General features: G+C 35.7%; 3 protein-coding genes and 1 long non-coding RNA gene across 4 annotated transcripts; 2 read left to right on the top strand and 2 right to left on the bottom strand.

Annotated features, from left to right (window-relative positions):
* The first annotated feature begins 256 nt into the window (after positions 1-256).
* Positions 257-1763, top strand: LOC116170755. The gene is made up of 2 exons (XM_031487258.1): positions 257-761; positions 992-1763. The coding sequence occupies exons 1-2, from the start codon at positions 475-477 to the stop codon at positions 1761-1763; spliced, it is 1059 nt and encodes a 352-aa protein (XP_031343118.1). The 5' UTR covers positions 257-474.
* Positions 1764-1835: 72 nt separating this feature from the next.
* LOC116171514 (G2/M phase-specific E3 ubiquitin-protein ligase-like) lies at positions 1836-5587 on the bottom strand. Its single transcript, XM_031488388.1, has 3 exons — positions 4623-5587; positions 2707-2970; positions 1836-2656 (listed from the first exon to the last, which is right to left on the bottom strand). Exons 1-3 carry the CDS (start codon positions 5575-5577, stop codon positions 2412-2414), a joined length of 1464 nt encoding a protein of 487 aa, XP_031344248.1. The 5' UTR covers positions 5578-5587; the 3' UTR covers positions 1836-2411.
* A 5859-nt stretch (positions 5588-11446) lies between these two features.
* Positions 11447-11875, top strand: LOC116171574. Its single transcript, XR_004145470.1, has 2 exons — positions 11447-11492; positions 11549-11875. It is a non-coding gene; the product is annotated as an uncharacterized LOC116171574 (long non-coding RNA).
* Positions 11876-11885: 10 nt separating this feature from the next.
* Positions 11886-13018, bottom strand: LOC116171573. Its single transcript, XM_031488493.1, has 3 exons — positions 12938-13018; positions 12739-12886; positions 11886-12684 (listed from the first exon to the last, which is right to left on the bottom strand). The coding sequence occupies exons 1-3, from the start codon at positions 12964-12966 to the stop codon at positions 11908-11910; spliced, it is 954 nt and encodes a 317-aa protein (XP_031344353.1). The 5' UTR covers positions 12967-13018; the 3' UTR covers positions 11886-11907.
* Positions 13019-16558: the final 3540 nt, after the last annotated feature.

The raw sequence follows: 16558 nt of genomic DNA, 5'->3' as shown, positions 1-16558 counted from the left end.
AAAAATTAATTAAAATTGTGGTTAATTATTGCACAGATGTATGTGTGCGGATAAATCTGCAATAATTGTATTGAAGTTATGGAATTTGGGACAATCGATGATTTTTTTAATAGTTTGTTACAATGTTACGAAACTGTTTCAAGAAGTATATGTACCAGAGACATAGAAGTATTACGTCCTAAATTAGTAGAAATTGAGGATTTTTACACAGTTTTATATATATTGTATTCCCATGTTACACATTGTGACCTAAAAGAACACCTGTATACAATTTGTGAACAACTGATATTCAAATATCGAGAGATTGAGAATTTAGATTGTGAACATAGGAATATTTCTCTCGGTAATTATAGCTTAGATGTTTTACATGTTTCAAATAATATTGGGCGTCCAAGGTACAATTTAACTCGAGAACAACTTACAACATTACGAAACTCTGGTTTAACCTGGAAAAGAATATCAGACTTACTTAACATGTCTGTACGTACTCTATATCGACATCGAAAAACCATGTCATTTGAAGATAATCGGGAGTTTCTCACAGACGCTGAGTTGGATTCTATGCTACATAATATTTTGTCCGTAACTCCAAATGCAGGTGAAACTTATGTTCTTGGGAGTTTAAGATCAAGAAACTTTCAAATTGCACGGTGGAGAGTACGAGAAAGACTTCAAGCTATTAATCCCATTCGGATAAGTTTACGAAGAACACATGCAATTTGCAGACGAACATACAGAGTGAAAGGCCCTAATTATTTATGGTGAGATTTTGTAACTTGTGAAAAATACTGTGATTTTCAGAAATCTTCAGGTAAACTACTGGTTGTATTTACCGATCTATTTGTTACACAGAGCATGGCAATCAAGGTGAATTATGATGCTTTGAATTCAACCAGTTGGGTACTTGATTGAAATTCTGAAAAACCCAATTGCCATCTCTGAATTTAGTCTATGGGGGCTTTACATATTAACACTTTTTTTTAAATTTTAGGCATATGGATTCAAATCATAAATTGACTACATTTCGATTTGTATTTCATGGATGTATCGATGGATATAGTCGTTTAATTATATATTTGAAATGTTTGCCAGATAATACCTCACAGAGTGTGTTAAACTTATTTAAAATTGGTGTTGAAAAGTTTGGACTACCAGTAAGAGTTCGTGGAGACCATGGAACCGAAAATATTCTTGTTGCAGAATATATGTTAAATGAACGTGGCATTAACAGAGGAAGTTACATAACGGGGCGATCTGTTCATAACCAACGCATAGAGCGATTATGGGCAGAAGTAAATAGAGTTGTCTCTAAACATTATAAACAACTTTTTATTTGGATGGAAAATGAGAGCCTATTAGACGAGCTAAACGAGGTTGATCTGTTTGCTTTGCGGTATATTTATTTGCCTCGTATTCAAAACAGTCTAAATGAATTTGTAAGTCAGTGGAACAATCACAGTTTGAGTACAATGAATGGATACACACCTCTACAATTATGGACTATGGGATTAGTTGGAAACAATTCTGATTTGTTGGAAGACGAATTTTATGTTCAAGACTCAGAAATATATGGATCTGATCCAGAAGGTCCAATTGTTATTCAAACGAACAATAATGTTGTAGTTCCCTTGCCTGAACAACACTTTTTAGAAGTGGAAGAACAATTAAGAAATATTGTAGCAGACCCTTTAGCAGAAGATGAAATGCAAGGTATCTCACTGTATATTAGAGTACGTGAATACATTAATTCATGTTTGCAGTAATTTATACTGTGAGCCATTCTCAAAATGAAGTTCGGTACCTATGTTTGGTTTTGTATAATGTTTATTGTGTTCAATAAATTTGTTAAGTATAAAATGTATAATAAAATCAAATAAAATGTTATAACTAATTTTATTTCAAGCATATAAACCAATGCTATTTAGTAACAGTCATAACAATGTAGTATCCAATTACATGTCGGTAGGTTTAATAGCACCAGATCACACGCAATCTTTTGTTTTGTACATATTTATTGCACTAAAAATAAATTGTCATGTACCAATTCACAAATGAAACTCATATACATACAGGGCGACTGGTTCATATACAAACATATTGGAGGTCATTTGCAGTTGTATTAGCCAAACATTTTTCGAATTTATTTACAAAACAACAAAATTGGGCATAGTACTTAAGACGCTAATAAAGGTCAATTGTGACTACTTCACTAACTCGTCACATTCATATAGGCATGTTTAGGTTAAAATAACTACAAATGACCCCTATAAACATATCCTTCAATTTATATGTTTATGAACATACTGTGTTAATTAACACAGTGTTTGTCAAAATAAAACATATCATAGATAGGGATTTTTTTCATTAATTCTAAGACAGCAATCACATTTTCTTTTTGAATTAAATTTTAATTAAGCAATTCCAAAGTCTTTTGAATTTCCAATCCCAAAATCCATATGATATTTAAAATCATCAAAATTTGTATGACATGTTGGTAAATATAATTCCAGTCCGCATGTGTTAGCTTTTGGATACATCATTTTATCATCATGTTGAAAACGAATGTAAATTTTCGTTCCAAAGCCCAAAGCTGGAACAGTGTCAGCTCCCGTTACAAACACCAACAATTCTTCCAGACTGCAATTTGAATTTTCTTCTGAAAAACCATCAGCAATACTATAGGAATGTTTTCATACTTATACTCACCTTCACAGTCCAATAAGTAATCTCTCCAAAAGGCTAGAATTCTGTTTTGTGTTTGTCTCTTATTACTTCCTACTTCACTTAGCATTACGGTTGGTAGTTCTTCTATTATTGTGTTATTTAATTTAGATTTATTGTCACATACAATATCTTCAAATAAAATCGGATGGTTTTGAAGAAATTCTAAGACATTGCAAGTTTTTAGTCCATCGATTAATTGGTCCAAGGCAGGTTTTGTTCTATATATGTGGTAGAACTTGACTGTTGCTAAAAACAAAAACAATTATAACAGAAACACTACATGCGTTTTAATATAGATTTATGCTGGCAGCTTTTTGGTTACAAACATCCTGGGTTCGAATCTTATTGGGTCGAGTATCGAGAGTAGCTATCAGCTAATACTTTTCCCACCATAAAATAAAGACATAAAAAAAATAATTATCTTTAATTAATTAACTGTGATCATTATTTAGTTGTCCATCACATTGGTACATTGGTACACCACTGCTTTTAAATTAATGACATTTTTACCAACTTTAGAATTGTTTTTAATTCAAACAGTCTGCAATCATTTACCTTTACCCAGTACTGGTCACCAGAGTTGGACTGGGTCAAGCATAGAGTGACCCGGTGACCCAGTTAGTTTACTGACCCAGTGACCCGGTGGCCCAGTGACCCGGTGACCCAGTTGACCCGGTGACCCAGTGACCCAGCTTGACCCGGTGACCCAGCTTGACCCAGTTTGACCCGGCGACCCAGCTTGCCACCAGTGACCCAGCTTGACCCGGTGACCCAGCTTGACCCAGTTTGACCCGGTGACCCAGCTTGACCCGGTGACCCAGCTTGACCCAGTGACCCATCCTGACCCAGCTTTACTCAGTGACCCGTCCTGACCAGGTAGCCCAGTAATTAAATTATTGTTAGTTATCATCCAAAACAATTTCAAGTAACTTTTAATTAAAAAAAAACTTCCTCAATAATATTCGGCAACAAGCACGTAGCCCAATTTCATTCAAGAGAACTAATACCTAAAAAATCAAATGCATTTGTTTATAGTTTGTAGTCAAGTAGTCAATGAAAGTATTTAGAGAAAAGATTTATTTGGATTAAGCTACTAGTAGAAAAAAATTAAATGTGAATGAACACCTGTAAGCAAACTGGTAAGCCCTAAAGCAAAGAAATAACATTATTCTAATACAATTCGGGACATGGAAAGTTTTTTACGGCAGTATTAAAGCAAACATCACAGAAATGGCAGTTGTCAAGCAATCGAGTATTATTTTCAACAAACCAGCATTTCATTTATTGCATAATCTGTACACTTGAACCGAGGGCACTGACTTAACTGCGTTATTCAATCAAACTAGGTGACTGGGTCGAATTGGGTCCCCGGGCGAAATTGCGTCGCTGGGTCAAACTGGGTCACTGGGTCAAACTGGGTCACTGGGTCAAACTGGGTCACTGGGTCAAACTGGGTCAACTGGGTCACTGGGTCTAACTGAAAAGAGTATGACGTGACCCAGCGACCCAGTTTAATTTAGTGACCCAGGTGACCCAGTTGACCCAGTGACCCAGTCCAACTCTGCTGGTCACTGTAATTCACTTACTTACAGTGTTATTAACACTAACCGTTCTACTTTTAATTTCAAAGTGAATTTAAATAGTTTAACCAGGTGGTCCCTTTATTTTTTCAAATAGAAACCTATTCTTTTAATTGAATTTCTACATTTTATTTAAATATTGATCACTAGTTCCTGTAAAAATTTACTGTTTCTAGATAAATGAACCATCCAGTATATAAAATCCGAACCAAGTGATTACTCTAAATTAACACATGTAGAACCTTGCAATGTAATCCTATTATTGCACAGGAATAATGTAAATTAAAAAATTTAATATAGTTGCCAATAAACTCTTACCGTCAATTATTTCATCCTTCCTGGCGATCAACTGGTTTACTATATTAATACCGGCAATTGAAAATACGCTTTCGTTAAGCAGATATTCACGCATTTCTGTTTCATCATTAATATGTGATAATTTATTAATTTTTTCCAAAATATCACATTCCACAAACTCCTTTAATGGTTTGACAAATTCGACGCCTTTGGTTACCGCAACAAAGAGACTATTTGAAAAAAAATGAGGTCCAAGACCTGCGTGCACAATGCTCAAGGCTACCATGCGCCCAGCATCATAATAATATCTTTTGTCAAGTGCTAAAGCATCCAGTGAAATATACTTTTTGTCTGGACCCATAAACAAATTTGAATTTTTTAAATAATTCATCAATAATCGAAATAACTCCCTTGTAGGCCCTCCCATATCTACAGCACCTTCTGATTGGCCATCTATGTCACTGAATTTTACATCAATTTTTGCAAATGGATCAAATGAAGATCTTCTAATTGCACGTATGCAGCAATGAAACACATCTGCCCGGTATACATTAAATTGATTGGTTTTTTCCAATGAAATTTTACTGTTAATGTTTGTTAAGATCTCTTGCAAAAGGTTTGTTTCTTCACCACTATTGACTAAATTATCAGACTGTACATCAAATCCAGTTGGTGAACTGTGCCACTGATCAGTGAGGCAAACCCCGTCGTTATCATCAATAGGAGTTGGAGTATCCACGTTGTTCATTTCAGGTGTACAATTACTATTGTTATCAGCCAGATCTTCCATGGGTCTGATATAAACAACCTTCTGATGATAAACTCGTTTTAAAGTTTCTCCATTTAATTGAGATCCACTCTGCAAACTTAATTTCGTCAATCTTCCACTAATAGGCACTACAAATTCATATTCGGAATTCATTAATTTATCCGAAAATAATGAATAAATTAAATTGTTTAGATCTTCCAATTTCATGCCGTTGTGAAATTCCACATTCGAAATTTCATTACTTATGGCCATTTAACATAATAAAGTTTAAGATGTATTTCAACCTACTAGGGGTGTGCAATATAGGAAACCGAACTCAAATCTTGATATTGTGGCGAATATTCTAGAAACCCCGCCCGACATTGAGGTGCCATAATAGATTAGTTGTTATGGTATGCCCCACGTCCTGTAAAGGTGCGCAAGATTGGTCTTGAATATTTAAATATTGAAGGCCGATCATGGGCACCCTTAGTGTGGTGTCACACTATGCGTTTTTACCGCTCCCGCTAAAACGGATGCGGTTTGACAGGATGAGATCTACTTGTCACACTATTCAGGTTTAACGGGATGCGTTTTTGCTATATTTTGGCAGTCTAAGTAGTGTCATGTCTCAATTATTGTTAAAGATGGTTTGTGCGCTTGAGGCGGAGGGGCTATTGCGAAAGCAGATATATTGTCAATATTAGATTGATCCTTTTAATTCAGGACGAGAATCTAATAATAGGTTCGCGAAGTTTTATGAAAAAATTCGAATGAACAAGAAAAATTCAATTTCTACCCATGATTTCTCCCTACAGCTTTTATCTACATACTCTTTAGATTGTTTTTCCCACAGTGCAGTTTTTGCATGCACGCACTCGATGAATTAACCGAAATCAAACATTGTAAACCTAACAAAACACCCGGTTGCAACGCTCAGTGTGACAACTGATGACAACCAACGTGCAACAACACGTGGTTTCATGTCATTGGGGTTGTCATGTCATCCTGCGCAGCGGCAGCAGGATGCGGTTGCATCCGGTTGGTGCGGCGAAAACGCATATATGTGACTAGTACCATTTAAGTGTGGTGTCACACTATGCGTTTTTACCGTTCCCGCTAAAACGGATGCGGTTTGACAGGATGAGATCTACTTGTCACACTATTCCGGTCTAACGGGATGCGTTTTTGCTATATTTTGGCAGTCTAAGTAGTGTCATGCCTCAATTATTGTTAAAGATGGTTTGTGCGTTTGAGGCGGAGGGGTTATTGCGAAAGCGGAATATCCTCAATATTGGATTGATCTTTTTAATTCAGGACGAGAATCTAATAATAAAAAATTCGAATGAACAAGAAAATTTTTTTTTGCATATTACCGTCCAAAAATTCAATTTCTACCCATGATTTCTCCCTACAGTTTTTATCTACATACTCTTTAGATTGTTTTTCCCACAGTGCAGTTTTTGCATGCACGCACTCGATGAATAAACCGACATCAAACATTGTAAACCTAATAAAACACCCGATTGCAACGCTCAGTATGACAACTGATGACAACCAACATGCAACAACACGTGGTTTCATGTCATTGTGGTTGTCATGTCATCCTGCGCAGCGGCAGCAGGATGCGGTTGCATCCGGTTGGTGCGGCGAAAACGCATATATGTGACTAGTACCATTTAATAACGTGTGATATTATTATCCCGTCAAACAGGAGCGTTTTAGCGGGAGCGGGAGCGGTAAAAACGTGTGACACCACACTTATAGATCACAGGTTGTACAGTAACATAGTCACTGGTAATCTACTGGTAAGAATGTTATGTATGTTATCATAATAGAAATGATGTACCAAGTGCCCCCTGCTTTGTACATAAAATTCAGTACCTTAGTAGATTCTTAGTGCTGGAAAATATAGTTATACAAAATTTTGTGAAGGTATGTTGAAAAACTACAATTTTATTCATGTAAAACAAAAATAAATATTAAAGTTTGACATCCTGTAGCTCAATAATCATCAACCTTAAGTTCGTGAAGATAGCACGGTCACTTGAAGCGCTAAACACGGAACCGGCGCCAATCGTTAGTGCCTAATGCTTCATACCTTGCATCAGCTCAACCAGCCGTTTTCGAGAAAACGACACCCCCTAGGACAGTTCTGGCTTCCTACCCTTCTTAGAAGCACTCAGGATGGCTCCGACGTCAATCGTTAGTAATTTAATCAGTTCTTCCTTGAGTAATGATGAACGTGGCCTACAACAAGGATAGGAAGCCAGTACTGTCCTAAGGGGTGTCGTTTTCTCAAAAACCGCTGGTCGAGCTGATGCAAAGTATGAAGCACTAATAAACACTAACGACGGGCGCTAACCTCGTCCTTAGTGCTTCAAGTGTCCGTGCTAATCACTGACCTATCAACTTTTGGTACAAACTAAGCTAAATAGTAAAGCAGCAAGCCTTTTCTGAATATAATTCTAATTATTACCTGTGTCATACGCTTTAGCCTTTGCATGCCCTTTTAATGTTGAAAGACACCTCTTAGAAGTGACTAAAATCACATCTTTATAAAACGGTGTGGGTTTTGAGGAATTGTTTTCCCTGACTTGACCTCGCCCTTGATTTCGGGTTCTGTTCCTTTGTCCAATTGATGGAAATAAATTATGCAGCTCATTTCGTAGTGAACTACCGGAGGAAACACTGGCCCTGTTTACAACTGGCAATTGTGATTGTCTCTGTTGAAGCGGCAAGGTTAAGTTTCTTACTGTAGCTTCTAATGAATGCCGTAATTGCGGACTTTGTAATATCTCTTCTACTGTTTCCCTAATATCCATTTCGGTCATAAATTTAAAAAAGCTGAAATCAAAGATGCTTTGTTATTCTACTGCAATTACAATACCCAAAAATCAGCGCAATTGTAAAACGCTTGAAACAAATGAACCAGCGATAATACCAAGTTGCTAGGATCAGATTACATTTCGCGCGTTTTGCAATAGAGCAGATTTTGGCTTTGGCGTAATAGGTACTCTTACAGCTTATAACCAGTACCTTATTTTACCTACCTTTTAATGTGATTACTTTCAGGAGGATCGACGAATAATTAAAAGAAATTGTTCAATGCAGCGCTGTAAGTCTTGGATAAATATAACTAAACAAACTACAGCAACTTGGTGAAGTGACGAACGACAGGTGGTGTATTTATGTGAAATTGCGAAGGACAACAAAACACGTGTGTTTTATTTACATCTTAAATATAATGCGAGGTTGCCAAACCCACGTCAGACAATTTCTTTTCATGTGGCGTTCCTTGCGGCAAGTGTGGGAACTAGAGTTTATATAATTTCTAAGTTTTATGTGCACAAAAATATATAGAAGTTCTAAGGCACGAAATATATATATTTTTGGTATAATCGAACATTTTTATATTTGTATTTCTACGAATTTAAGTATATATTTAGCCAAAACCTATATATATATTCGTGAAAACATTATATATATATTGCAAAAACTTTATAAATTCAAAAAAAGTATTTATGTCCTGAACGGCGCCTCATAACTTAACCACTAACAAAAATTTAAGTAAAATAAAGTGCGGTTGAATGTACATACCAAATTTGTTGTTTGACAATTGTTTAAATATTGTTTAATCTCATCATAACTTTAAAATCTTTTGAATTTAAATTTTTTTTAAATTTGAAAATGTAATAGAAATGAGAAAATGTTGTGGAAATGTGATGGAAATGTGGAAATGTCATGGAAATGTGGAAATGTCATGGAAATGTGGAAATGTCATAGAAATGTGGAAATGCCATAGAAATGTGGAAATTTAAAATGTGGTGTACAGCAATTTTGAGAGTGGTTAACCCCTCCTACAGATCCAAAACAAACACACTTCTGTTTACAAATTTTCTCCCAACTATAAACGCCATTTGTAAACGATCGCAACGCCTCTAGTGGTAATCTGATTCGTGAATAGGCACTTCCTGCTGCACATGCAGCACACATAAAAGCAACTGATTCATCTACGTATTGGCACTGACAGTGGTACCATATTAAACAAAAGGTACACTCAATCCACTGGGCACCATTTCTTTTTGAAACGTCTTCGTTCAAATTTTTTCTTTTTCTTGTTTTTAGGCTTTGACTTCTGAACAAAACAAAAAATAACTAAGTTCAAAAAAATCATTAAAAGCAGTGGGGCCTTAAAGTGGTCTCCTGACACTACCGACTTATTTTAAACCGATAACGCTAGGTATAGGTACTCTCTCGCAATTAACGTGACAATTTGAAAAAAAGACGGTACCTACTGAATTTTATAATGATAGGTACCTGTGACTATGTATATTATCATTTATTTTATGTGTTTCTCTTTATCATAACCGGGAAGGTCAAAGACAACTTGTTTAATTGGCGAATCTGCTGGTAACTTTATCTAGCTATTCTGCTATCATGATTAAAGGCTTGCTTTTGATGCGGCCGCTTGTTTTATATAGAATATACCTAGATATAACATGTGCATTATAATACTTTTAAATAATATGTTTCGGTCACCGTAAACATACTGTTTCGATCATCGATCACAAATTAATTTTACAAGGGCCACATGCAGCCTCTGATACGGACCTACCGTAACCGTATATTTCGCCTGTTGCCCGCGCTTTGCTCAACGCTGCTGCGCGCAAATTTAATAAAGCGATAATGTAATTGTAAGGTTAATATTGTGGTAGCGAAAATATGAAAATATAATAATGCAATCCGGATCTGGATCGCCGACTTGGTTGTTGCCGTCGGGATCTGAGATCACTCTTGGCCGCCTATATCTCAAACCCCACGTTCACTATGCTTTTAACATAAGCATTGCCTCTCTACCTAGATCCTTCACTCAACGGTGGAAGCATAAATACAAACTATCACGGAGTTACTCGTATCACGGACTAACCCCTTGTAACCTTTGTATTAGTATAATATACATTTTGTGTACCAGTTTACCATTATTGGCCTCAATAATAGGCTATCCTGGAAGCGTCCATGATGCGCGTGTATGGCACAATTCACCATTAGGAAAAAAAGAATTCGTGAAACACCCTTTGAACTCTTTCCAGATACGAATATTTTGGGGGATTCGGCGTACAAATGTACTAACTACTTGTTAACACCATATAAAGATAACGGTCACTTAACACGAAAGCAGAGAAATTTTAATTACAAACTTTCCTCCACTAGAGTGTTTATTGAGCAATGTTACGGCTTACTTAAAGGCCGATTCCGAATATTAAAACACGTAGGTAAATGTATATAAGACCCGTCTTACACGAGTCATAATTATGGCCACAATTGTGATAAAAATTTGAAGTATATTTGTGTTCTTAAAATTATGTTTACGAGAACTATACCGCCCTTTACACGTTGTCAAACTATGGATATAATTATGATAAAAAATATAGGGAAATTCTGTATTCAGCTGTTGGAAATCTAGGGATTTTTTTGAATGGCAGCAATGTACATACTACATAACCAAAAATAATATATCACATTCAGTTTTCACTATTCTCTGTCACTATATTAACGGTTTTGTGCAATAAGCAATTTCTTGTGATTGTAGCAAATAACAATCTTTTAATAAATGTCGTGGTCAAGAGAGCAGGTCACCATGCTCATTGAAGTGTACAAAAATCACCCTTACTTGTATGTGGTTAAATCCCCACAATACAAAAACAAGCATGCGAGAAATGCTGCCTTAACAGACATCTGTTCAAAGTTGGAGGCAGTGAAAGCAGGTGTAACGATTGCAGATGTAAAAAATAAGTTTGCAGCTCTTCGACAAAATTTCTTAGTGGAATATCGTAAACACCAAAACTCCATGAAAAGTGGAAGCGGTACAGACCAGGTAAATGCAAATCTACATTGCAACAAATCGTATAGTTCTAAAAATGTATGTTTTAAGGTGTATATACCTACCATTTGGTATTATGATTTAATGCTGTTTGTTTTGGAGCATTCAATTGCAAAGACAGCCATTTATGATAGCATCCCCAAGCCTCTTTCACCTTCTCTTTCATCAGACAGTAATATTGAATCGTTGGAATTTACGGACATTTCACAATTAAGAGGTTGTTTATGAAGACGAACCAGACGATTCACAAACTGAAGAGGTATTTCCTTATATTTGTCAATAAGTATAATGTTTCGGTAAATAAATGTACTTTAGGAACCTGTCAATGGAGGCGCCTCAAATGTGCATGTAATTGAACAGACGCCACAAACCAGCCGACCACAATCTCAACTAAAGAGAAAAAAGGGGAATGAAATCGACTATTTAGCAGATGCCAGCAGAGCGATAAATGAAATTGCTAATGCAGTTGCACGCAAGAAGCCTGATGTTAGCACTATCAAGGCGGATAGGATTGATGTCTTTCTTAAGTACATTGAACCAAAATTACGCCGCATCAAGAATGACGATTTGTTAGATAAAATAGAAAGCGATATTGTACATATAATTTCCAAGAATTTCAAATAAAATCTGAGTGATCCTATATACATATATATACACTTATTCAAATTGTATGATTAACAATTGTGTCTTAAAACTGCTGCATCCTGCCACTCTACACTGCCAGTAGGAGAACAAAAGTAATTTTTGTATTCATCCCTCACAGATAATGCTGATCTGGAAGTTCGATTTGTTCCCTGTGGTTTCCATGTATCCAATGTGATAATTGATGCTTCGTCAAAATCAGTATAAAATTGTCCACTATTTGTACATAAATAGTTATGTAGTGCCACACAAGCTAAAGTAATTTTTTCTACTTTATTTGGTGACAGACATATCGGATTTAACAATACTCTAAATCTGTTGGCAAGAATACCAAATGCATGTTCAATGATACGTCGTGCCCTTGATAACCGATAGTTAAATATCTTCTTGTCGTGAGATAAACCTCGTTGTGGATAAGGTTTTAATATTCTTGTGGACAGTGGAAATGCGTCGTCTGCAACTATCACATATGGAACATTGTTACTGGATCCTGGTAATGGTCGAGATTGTGGAAAATTTAACGAATTGTTTTGAATTGCTTTTGACAGAGTACAATCACGAAACACTCCACCATCACTTATTCTACCATTAACACCAATGTTAATGTATGTAAATTTGCAGCACGCATCGGCCATTGCCAATAATACTAGTGAATGATCCCCTTTGTAATTGTGGTAAAATGATCCAGCCGATTTTGGAGATCTAAATGTAATATGACGTCCGTCAAGCGCCCCTACACATTGAGGAAATTGCCATAGTTCCATAAACTGATCAGCAATTGATTGCCAACTTTCGGGAGTAGATGGAGTCTGTAATGTAGAAGAGATAGGTATATATAGAGAATTGATAAAATAAAACTTTACCATTAAAAACTCATCTTTTAAAACATTAAATATGACTTCACAAACTTCAGGAATGAATAGAGAAATGGTTGATTCATGTATCCTACTAGAATACATCAACGAACGGTAAGACTCTCCGGTTGCAAGAAAGCGAAGCGTAAGTTCAAGCCTGAATAACATGTCTAAAATATATACCACTTTCAATCAGCATTTTCTTTACCTGCTTCTCGCTGAAACACATTGCCTCATAACAGTATCTTGGCGACTGATATGTGGTTCTACCAATCGCAACAGTTTTTCAAATTGGTGGTTAGTTAGCCGTAAAAAGTTTTTATATGCTGCAGAGTCTTCTTGTAGTAGCTCGTCATTTAACATATGTAATATCCCCATTCCCATATTCCTTCTTTCATGCCATTTTTTGACCAAACTCTTCGCCTGCGACGTGTATTGAACTTTAGGGCTAGCATATTTGTATAAATTGCCACTGAACTATACAATGTGTATTCGTCAAATTCCATACTTTAAAATTATATTCAAATTACAACTAGGTAGATACTTCGATTAATTGACTACAGACCTGAAGACAAACAAATACTCTATTTTCTTTTTAATGAATTTCAATTTTCAATTACTTTGATAAACAATATCCTAGGATCACAGATTGCGCATGCTGTTTGCGCATATTATGCACACAAAAATAGAACACGTTCTATTTTTATGGACAAAATTTTTTTTATGGTTATAATCGGTGTATTACACGCACCATATTCTTTCCAACACAATTAAATTCAGAAATAGGGACATATTTATTGCTCGTGTAAGACGGGTCTAACACAGATTTTGTGCCCAAAATAATTATTGCATGTTGTGTTCTACACAACATTTGTATGCTAAGAAATGATGAGCTGGAAGTAGACTATTCCGAAACAAACGAGACGGAATGCACTGTACATGAGGGGGGGTATGATTTTGACTGTTCAGGGGTCACAAAACGTAACAGAATTGCAGATGAAGTATTTAATGTAGTATCCTAACATAAGTGAAATAATATAAATAATGCCCATTATATTTTGTAACGAACAGCCATTCATTTTATACATATTAGAATTATATTAAATGAACCTGTTTCTGAACCGAAAAAAATAAAACGCTTGAAAATTTATGGTAAATATATGCCTTCTGCCTTACTAAAACTACACGCGCCATTGAAATTTTTCGTATTTAGGAAAAACAATTCACGTAATAGTTTTTAATGTTGTATAAATTATATTCTTTAGGTAATTGAAAACCTTTCAAACATTTATTATAGTTACGTAAAGCTCATAATAGGACTTTAGAAACAACATTTGAAGCGATATGACGTAATAAATATTATCGCTTGCAGTATTTATCATAATGGCGGTATCGAAAAACGCTACAAACAGGTCTGTTTTAGAGGCTAATACTTTGAAGTGGTCTGCACTTAAATAACCCACTACATGGTGAAGTTCAACAAATAAGTGGCAAGACGCACTATCCGTAAAAATGCGCCACTTTAACAAAGTGATGATCACGCGAATGCCAACTTCAATTGCCACTTTGAAGTAAATGTGCACAGTGATGCCAGTTACTCTAACTGTATCTACAAATTTGTAAATGTAGCAATACTGCTTAACATATTAACATAACCTAACCTAACCTCCTGATTATCCTCTGCAGGTAGCAACACTTCATTAATAATATGACTATTGTCATCCAAAGCAATATTAGTTTCATTATGTTGTTGATAGCTAAACTCCACTGATTCACTTGACGTTGACGAAGTCGATGGTTTGTCGATCGGTTCTACTGATTGTTGCAAATTAACATCAAAATTAACAATTGGTTGGACCTCTGGACATTGTATAGAATCAGTAGGTCTAAGTTGTTTTGCTAAACGTCTATAAAACGTTGTAGAATGACGAAAGACTTTTTTTTACGAAGACCATGTTTACTATTCATTGTAGATTGCTGCACAACTTGCCCACATGAACGCACAAAACGAACGGTTGCAAAATATAAATTCACTATCAAGTGATAAAAACTTTGTGGTGAATTTTGTAAGTTTTCACCACTTTAAGGTGATTGTAATAACGTCACTAGTGGAAATTACTTTAAAATGATAAAATAACGTGGTGGCCGCCTGTAATAGTATATTTCATTACGAGTCCGGAAAGCAGGCTTTTTCCGTGCGCGCGTGGCAAATTCCCGTGTGAGGCGTAGCCGAACACGGGAAGTCATGCAAGCACGGAAAAAGCATTTCTGGACATGTAATGAACGATATTTTTTATTATACTTCTTTTAAATCGATAACAAAAAACAACAAACTCGCCAACATTTTTATTTTGTAACAGTTATAGAAAATGCGTTTTCATGGTTACTCTCAAATCATTTCAAAGGCGATTTGTTTAATTAGTTTTCGTACTTCCAAGACTAAAGTGACAACTTCACTCCGCTATGACAAGTACTGAAGTGTCACTTTTTGTCCCGCCGGGATTAAATTTGGAAGAAAATCCCGGAAGGGTGAAATTACTAACGAGGCAATTTCAGTAGGTTGTTCCACATTTTGTATGCGGCACCACTTCTTAAACGTATCGTACTGCTGCTCATATACTTTTTTGGATTTCGGTGGTATCAATTCTTTACCTAGTTTGGCTGCTTTTGATCAATTACACCTTTGTCACCCACCACCAAAATTGTGACACTAGCAATGACAGTTTCCAATTTATTTTTGTTACCATAGCATAGGGTTTGTCGTACCAACGCAACGTTCCTATGGTAACTTGTTAAGCAGCGATTTTTTGAAAGAACGCGTAAGTTCTCTAACTCCATACAGATTAAGTGTTTCAGTTTTGGAAGTACGAAAAATATCGTATATACCTTGCGACTGAAGTAGTGGTCTTAATCCCTCAGGTAAATTATGGCCCTCCCTTCGGTCGGGCCATAAACTTTACCTTCGGGATTAAAAGTACTACTTCAGTCCCGCGGTATATAATATACTATTATTTCAGATAAGGTTGACGAAACGTCAAAAAATGTCACAAAATCTCAAAGAAGTTTATCTAAATATTCAAACATCTACGAATTAAAACGCAAAATACTTACATATGAAACATTACAACGCATATAGAATTTCTGAAAATTAGTTTACTTCCCTGTAAATTTGTATTTTAAAACAATATTTTGGGTATTTATATTCAGCGCACGGAAAGAATCAAAGGGACCAGGAATAGTATATTAAAACATAAGTTGCAGAAGGCCCTCTATTCTAACACGAGTTCAAGTTTCGAACCTGAGCCGCGTAGCGGCGAGGGTTCGAATGAACGAGTGCTTAGAAGGCCTTCTGCAACGAATGTTTTATACTATTTTCTCTGTTTCGGGCTCGTTTCGCATTGTTTATTAATTATGGATAAATTTAAAAATATTTTCGATATAAATTGTGTTGGCAGTACTGACTATTTGCTTGGTTTCCATAGTAACCGATCTTTCAAATTTCTTCACGAGATATACATATTTGCGAAATTATCTTTAGATTTGAAAAATAAAATCCATTACCTACATTTCACTAAAGAGCCTACAATGTCAGACGAAGAACTAACTTCAACACCACCGGAATTGCGTGAATTAGCTGATAATGCGGTAAATGATTTGGTGCCATCCAAGTCTAAAAATAAGTACCAAAAGGAGTATGAAAAATTTGAATCTTGGCGCATTGAAAACAAGGTACAAACCCTCACAGAAAATTTTTGCTTGCATACTTCGAAATTCTTAGTAAGACTTACAAAAGTTCTACATTATGGAAGACATTCTCGATGCTTCGATT

Source organism: Photinus pyralis, unplaced genomic scaffold (genome assembly GCF_008802855.1).
Source record: "Photinus pyralis isolate 1611_PpyrPB1 unplaced genomic scaffold, Ppyr1.3 Ppyr1.4_LG5, whole genome shotgun sequence".
NCBI lineage: Eukaryota > Metazoa > Arthropoda > Insecta > Coleoptera > Lampyridae > Photinus > Photinus pyralis.
The sequence above is the reverse complement of the archived record's forward strand: the minus strand, read 5'-3'. Positions and strand labels throughout refer to the sequence as shown.

Excerpts from the sequence above, each read along its gene's own strand:
- LOC116170755 (XM_031487258.1), top strand. The coding sequence starts at position 475 with ATGTCTGTACGTACTCTATATCGACATCGAAAAACCATGTCATTTGAA. Across the intron at positions 762-991 it reads AAAGGCCCTAATTATTTATG|GCATATGGATTCAAATCATA; the intron begins GTGAGATTTTGT and ends TTTAAATTTTAG.
- LOC116171514 (XM_031488388.1), bottom strand. The coding sequence starts at position 5,577 with ATGAAATTGGAAGATCTAAACAATTTAATTTATTCATTATTTTCGGAT. Across the intron at positions 2,971-4,622 it reads GAAGGATGAAATAATTGACG|CAACAGTCAAGTTCTACCAC; the intron begins GTAAGAGTTTAT and ends TTTTGTTTTTAG. Across the intron at positions 2,657-2,706 it reads TTACTTATTGGACTGTGAAG|AAGAAAATTCAAATTGCAGT; the intron begins GTGAGTATAAGT and ends ATGGTTTTTCAG.
- LOC116171573 (XM_031488493.1), bottom strand. The coding sequence starts at position 12,966 with ATGAGGCAATGTGTTTCAGCGAGAAGCAG. Across the intron at positions 12,887-12,937 it reads TGTGTTTCAGCGAGAAGCAG|GCTTGAACTTACGCTTCGCT; the intron begins GTAAAGAAAATG and ends CATGTTATTCAG. Across the intron at positions 12,685-12,738 it reads TAAAAGATGAGTTTTTAATG|ACTCCATCTACTCCCGAAAG; the intron begins GTAAAGTTTTAT and ends TCTACATTACAG.